At 32.4% G+C, this 7211-nt stretch overlaps 1 protein-coding gene across 3 annotated transcripts; it reads left to right on the top strand.

The window, feature by feature from the left end:
* Positions 1-3043: 3043 nt before the first annotated feature.
* Sply (Sphingosine-1-phosphate lyase) lies at positions 3044-6704 on the top strand. 3 transcript variants are annotated; one of them, XM_069121767.1, is made up of 9 exons: positions 3044-3176; positions 3830-3977; positions 4045-4260; positions 4320-4528; positions 4596-4832; positions 4902-5111; positions 5200-5438; positions 5505-5772; positions 5831-6704. In XM_069121767.1, the coding sequence occupies exons 2-9, from the start codon at positions 3830-3832 to the stop codon at positions 5960-5962; spliced, it is 1659 nt and encodes a 552-aa protein (XP_068977868.1). In that variant the 5' UTR covers positions 3044-3176; the 3' UTR covers positions 5963-6704. The 3 variants fall into 3 exon arrangements, with proteins under 3 accessions (XP_068977868.1, XP_068977867.1, XP_068977866.1); XM_069121766.1 differs by lacking the exon at positions 3044-3176 and adding an exon at positions 3189-3388; XM_069121765.1 differs by lacking the exon at positions 3044-3176 and adding an exon at positions 3396-3598.
* The last annotated feature ends 507 nt before the right edge of the window (positions 6705-7211 follow it).

The following is a 7211-nucleotide window of genomic DNA, read 5'->3' as shown; positions in this document are numbered from 1 at the left end:
AATTTTATATACATATATATAGACGGGCTTGCATAACCATGCGAGTGTTTCATGTTGTTCGATTAAATGTTTCTTAAGGCGTATTGTAAAATGAGAAAAGAAAAAAAAAAAAATAAATAAATGAAAAACTAACGATAACGCTAAATGATATAACGTCCGACCTGTGCTCGTTCTCGCCGAAGCACGGAAGACGAAAAGGGCAAAGTGAAGAAGAAAGAAAAGACCAATTAAAAGAATGTAACTAGACAGTGCAAGAGGGAGAGTATTCCGCCAGTATGCCAGTGTGTATACGCAACAAACTAACTGTCGTCTGTACTTAATCCATTATCGTTGTATTTCATTCGCCTAATTATAAGTAATGTGAACAAGACAGAAGGAAGAAATGAAGAAAGGAAAGAAAAAGAGAAATATCGATTTCAGGCCTACACGAAAAACGCTTAAGGGATAGTTATTTTTTCGTCGAATCGAAATTTCGAGAGTGGGGCGCCTGAAACGATAGCAAACGAGAATGCGAGCTGTGCAATAACACAATTGTAATTTTTGTTGCCATATTCTTATATGTGATTCATGCGCGCGTCTAAAACGGCGACACGAATATCAAAGTCGTGAAAGCACTTGCTAACGTAAATATACGTAAGATAAACGAAGCTGTAGAACAACCTGGTTTCTTACAAAACGGTGCGTGTTATACTGGTTGTAACCCTATTTTTTGCAGACATGTATGTACATACAAGCAATTTTAATAAGGCAAGTTTTTTTTCGACGATGTTTACAATTAATTATAGTCAGGCCGCCCCGTATTGACGAGTTAGCGATAAATATACAAATATTTATGCCACGTATTGACAGTAATCGTCGGTATACATATAGAACCGCTAAATCGTACGGTTGATTTGATTTCTAGACAACGCTGTATGTTGAATTATATTGTCGTCACCAGTAGTAGATAGCACGTTATAAAGTACGTGATGTATCCATCAACAACAAGTTGGTTTTTCGTTGATACACTGTTGCATTTGCACCGTGAAACACAAGACGCTAATCCATGGAATAAACAACGGCATGCGTTAGGCTACGTACATACAGAGAGCGGTAAGCGGTAACAAGTGTCAACATTTGTATTGGCTTTCCCTTTATCGTCACATGTCACTAGTTTTATCGCTGTATCGCCTACCGCTTATCTCTCTCTCCCTCTCTATCTCTGTACGTCCACGACCTTAGCGCGTGTAAAAAAATTTTTTATTTCGAGTTTATAGAGGAGTAATGAACATCTGGAAAACGAGAAAAATGCAAAACACACATGTTCGAAACAACGGTATCGATCGATTGAATTATATAATCGTTTCTTGATGTTCTTTCGAGTGTTTCCTTAAAATTCTTCATGAGTTCGTTTTTGTATGTTTAAAAATATTATTTCGTAGGTATACGGTTATGTACTTATTGGTTAATATGTACTCCCCATATGATAGATTTTACTATAGCTGTGGACCATGCGTCATCGCAACAATTACAAGTCAGTTTGTACTTTTCGGTATGGTCGCACGATGTACGAGTTCTCATCGGTGAAGGGATTAGAAAGAAAACACGAAACCGTACAGAGGAAACAGAAAAAGAATATTGCGTCACGTTACGGTGAAAGCTTCGCGATAATTAACTTTTCATACTTGCACGAACTTTTGATATCAAGGAAAGAATCGCATCAATGTGACCTATTTACCTTTCACATACGTTACACTCTTATTACACCCGCCGAGCAAGACGGACTTGAGTCACGCTACATACAAACAACATCTATATCAATGACTAGTCATTTCCGCCACGCACTAGTTTCTCCTTGAAGATCTATTAACGTTTGACACCTGTGTCATCATTGATGACAGTATTCACGCATAAATGAAAATCCATGCGTTCAACAAAAAAGAATAACAAATTGTCATATAATATTTTTTGGATTATCACTGAATCTTCATCGACATACCTTTCTGACGATGAATAGTGCCTATGTATACATAAATCAAACGGAACGACCTACGAAATACGAAAGTTGAGTACCGAACTAAAACAGAAACATCACACAGCGGATCGTTCTCGATATTCTATCGTTGTACAGCAATTGTGTATTTTAACGTACTATAGATTCACATAATCTGTCTAAGGCGTTTGTATCTATAGGTAATATATGTAGTTACACGCGCCACAATCGTGACTGAGTTCGAAAATGTTCGGCCTAGCTCAACAAATCATATTTGCTATGTGTTACATGTTCGTTAACTGATGGTGATATCTCCTCTGTCTTTTGTTGATATATTCCGGTTTCTCTATGAGCATAACGTTGAGATTATGCCTGAAATTATGCACATACAAATAGAGATAAAAATGCTGTGCTACGTGTAAAACTTTGCAATTGAATAATTATTATATTGCACTGATTAACAACACGTCATAGTGGAAATCGTATCAATATTAGTTCTTTTGTCCCTTTTATGATAATATTGTTGATTTGTGCTCTTATTGTTAGCGCTGAACGATCATTTTGCATCTGTGCAATGCAATTTTGTTACCGAATTCATTGATTATCAAATATTTGTAAATAAAGAATGAAATTCTACACGAGATTGTTATCCTTTATTTTTATATAAATTTTGTTTCGAACTATGCTTTTGTTTAAATAAATTAAACCATGGTCGACATACAGGCACCGACGAGGAGTTTAGTTAATGATAAACCGTGTATAGAATAAACGGTATTAGGGAATATGAGACACGCGGTACATTATGTAAGGCTTTGATCGTGCCGAGTGCGGCGAGCGGCAAGAGCAGTCACACAAGTGGATGACAACGCAGCAGAAAATAAATCAAACTCATAGAATCCCAAATAACGCGTCAACGCTCAGTTACTTTGTGGCTTATTTTATATAAATCTATAAGTTTAATATATTTTCTGCTGCTTTGTCGTCACTTGTTTGATCGTTCTTACCGCGCGCCGCTCTTCTATATGAGCAAAGTCTAAAATGCCAGATCCATTTCTATCGCTTTCGACAACTGACTTTAATATTACATATGTAATTCTCATATGTGCCGTAGCAAATCGCAGAGGGCGTAAGGAACAATAATCTTTTTCGATGTCGGTATTTCAGAATGTGAAACACGAAACTCTCATATTTATCATAGTGTCAGGTAAGTCTATCCTGTATTTAGTCAATGGTGGCACAGACCATCGTCTCGTCTGTAATCTGTAACAGAAGCAAGGGTGGGGGCTACTATCTATTAATGTTCTGATACACTGAATTATCGAAGTATTATAACTTATCTCACAATCCTTCGTAAACTGTTCGGGATGTGCACTTACGTTTCGCTTTAATATATTTATAGTATAATTAAAAATTAAGGTATGTATTAAAAATTCCCAGTGTTCTTTTTAAATATGCCGAATTTCACTCATCAATTTTCTGAAACGCGACGTTGCATGGGAAAAATCGCATAAATAAATGGTTAACGAAAGAAAGGAGAATACATAGTAAGTGATAAAGACAGTATCAGGGAATGAAATGTGTCGAGAAAGAGGAAGAATAAGAGCTAAAGATCAAGTGCATAAATGTGTGTATGCCGTATATACATATGTATATAGATATGAAATATATATTCATATATAGATATGAAATAAAGAAAGAGTGTTAGCACTTGTTTTGCATTGACGATTATTTAATTACAATATCTACATTAACATACATCGAATCTACTGATCAAATTTTTATGATAATTTGCAAGAAAAACATGTAGAAATGATGAAAGACATCTAATACATATAGATAATATTATCTTTCTTTTAGATGAACGTATATTTTCTTGGTGTTAATAATATGAAACAACTGATTAATAATTATTTTGAAGCCAAGGAACCATGGCAAATAGTGACTATAACCAGTACAACCATCCTCGCCACAGTTTGGTTATGGAACTTTGTCTTTCAAGATGAGAGTATGATTATTTGTAATGTATACTAACATTTAAAAATTTGCAATGAATAGCAAATTTTGCTTTCTAGGTCTGGTAGAAAGAGCAAAGAAGCAACTGTTTAGTTTAAGGAATTTTATACCTGCTATTAGAAATAAAATTGATCAAGAATTAGATAAGATTAATCAAACGTTCGAACAAGAAACGTTACAGAGAATAAAAGATATTCCTTTCATCGTGAAACTTCCAGAGAAAAGTTTAGAACCGAAAGAAATATTAGAAAGAATAAAAGAATGTGTTCAGTTAGGTAACAAGCAATTGAAAAAAACTTATTATAGTATACCAATATATATAATTGTTATTTAGGTGATTATGATTGGAGAAATGGTAAAGTGTCTGGAGCTATATATAGGGTTGATATTAATCTTTTACAATTAATGGGAGATATTTATAGCATTGCATCATATACAAATCCATTACATCCTGATATTTTTCCTGGTATATGTAAAATGGAAGCAGAAGTGGTGAGAATAGTTTGTAATTTGTTCCATGGAGATGAAGATTCTTGTGGCACTGTAAGTTGTTTTCATTTTAAAATGCTGATCGATTGAACTAACTTTGGATATAATAAAATGTTTTCAGATGACCAGCGGTGGTACAGAATCAATCTTATTGGCATGTAAAACATATAGGGATTATGCGAGGAATGTAAAAGGTATAAAAAATCCAGAAATAGTAATGCCTATAACAGCACATTCCGCTTTTGATAAAGCTGCTCAGTACTTAAAACTTAAAGTACGTTGTGTCCCTGTCAACCAACATAGCTATACTGCTTGTATTAAATCTATGGAAAAAGCTATTACAAGGAATACAATAATGGTATATAGGAAATAACTTTCAAATTAGATTCGAATTGACGCATTAGAATTAATGTAATGTTTATAATAGTTAATAGGGTCGGCACCAAACTTTCCCTATGGAACAATGGACAATATTAAAGCAATTTCTGATCTAGGAATAAAATACAATATTCCTGTTCATGTTGATGCTTGTCTCGGTGGATTTTTAATTTGTTTCATGCCAAATGCAGGTTTTGATGTACCACCTTGTGACTTCAGACTTTCTGGAGTTACAAGTATATCGGTTGATACGCATAAAGTACATAAATAATATTACAATTATACATACAATGTTGATTAATTTTATTTAATAATACAGGTGTTTTATATTATTTTGTTTCTTTCAGTATGCATATGCTCCGAAAGGTTCTTCGCTTATTCTTTATAGAAATAAAAAGTTAAGACATTATCAATATACTATAACAACCGATTGGCCTGGTGGTATATATGGTTCACCAACTGTAAGTGGTTCGAGAGCTGGTGGAATTATAGCAACATGTTGGGCTACATTATTGTATTTTGGTTATAATGAATATTTAGAATCGACAAGGAAAATTATAGAAACTACTAAATATATTGAACAACGGTACGTATTTGAATTTCTTGCCAAATCTGTTAAACTGTATAATCGAATGTTTGGAATTGATCGCAGATTGAGAAAGTTGGATGGAATTTTTATTTTTGGTACCCCGGCTACTTCGGTTATAGCATTAGGGTCAAATGATTTTCACATTTATAAACTTTCGGAAGCTCTAAATGTAAGAGGATGGAACTTGAATACACTTCAGTTTCCGTGTGGCATACATCTTTGTGTTACATATGTCCATACACAATTAGGTGTAGCAGATCAATTTTTAAATGATGTTGAAACTGAATTAAGTATAATCTTAAAAAATCCAGAAGCTCCTGTTGATGGGAAGGTAAATATAACTATTAAGTAATTTTTATATAAATACCATATACAATATCCTTTTTCAGTTTGCAATTTATGGAATGAGTCAGAGCATACCAGATAGAAGTATTGTTGGCGATTTCGCAAAATGTTTCTTAGATTCCATATACTTTACGCCAGGCAATAAAACAATGGTTAATAATGGATCAAGTATCTAAATTGATTGCACTATTAGCTTACTTTTTATAAACTCAAATGTAAGGGTAAAGAAGAAATGAAAAAAAAAAAGAAAGAAAAAATAACATTAATTTTCTGCAATCTCTTATACAATTTTAATTAAAAAATCTAATCGACCCATATATATTTTTTAAAAGATTGAATTTAAAAAACAGAATAGAATTCAAGACCATATAGAGTTATGAACATATATTGGAGAGATTTAATACGTATAAATGGAATATTTTGTACAATGCAATTAAACATATACTTTTAAAGTACAAAACTTTATTCTAATCAATTTTTTTTTTAAATAGACGATATCTTGTTTAACAGCAGTATTTTTACGCATTTCATGAAATATACAATACATATACACATATACAATATTCCGTTATAGATTTTTAATAGATCCATGTGTACAATTCTTTTGGTACTTTTTATAGAATATTATGTAAAGACATCCATCTATATATTTTATACATTTTTATTATGTTCACTCTGATATTACATAACTACATCAAATTTAGATAACAAAAACGTATTAAATGTTAATTCTATTACTAGTAGTAATAATGTATAATTTGGTGCCATATATTTTTATATGCTTGGCAATGGAATTATTGAGAATAAAGAATTGAAATAATATACTAATCTCATCACCCTTCCATAAAACAGTAATTTCCTTAATTACAGTAGACTCCCGTATAACGTAAGTTCTCTTACAACGCGAATTCCTATAACGTGCCAAATAATAAAACACAGGAATTACCTGATTGGAGAATTAAATCTGTTTTAGTTGAGCATTAGGTTGTTTTCTAAATCGTTACCGACTTCTGATGTTTCATTGTTGTTTTGTTTTTTGACGGGATCACTCTTAAAATATAACGGTATGATGAGTATGAGTAGATTCGAGATAGCTTACACTTAAAATACCTATGTATACATAATACAGAAGTATTTTGTAAATTACGTTTATAAAGGAAGTTAATATAAGGATATGATGGATGAAATTAAAAAGAAAAAAATGTTAAAACAGAAGTGCATTTCTATTAAAGAAAAAGTTGCAATGTTAGATCAGCTGAATTGTGGAGAAAAAGTAAAAGATACGATTTTTACGTACATTAATGATATATTATTTTTAATCAACTTTGTATATATGCCATTTATTTTTAAAATACTATGCTATTTGGTGAAACACAGAAACTAGAAGTTGGCATAGCAATAATCAGTTCAAACGTATTACTTTAG

Source organism: Bombus flavifrons, chromosome 10 (assembly GCF_040668555.2).
Source record: "Bombus flavifrons isolate JBK064 chromosome 10, iyBomFlav1_principal, whole genome shotgun sequence".
Classification (NCBI taxonomy): Eukaryota; Metazoa; Arthropoda; class Insecta; order Hymenoptera; family Apidae; genus Bombus; species Bombus flavifrons.
This window is presented reverse-complemented; position numbering and strand designations above follow the sequence as displayed.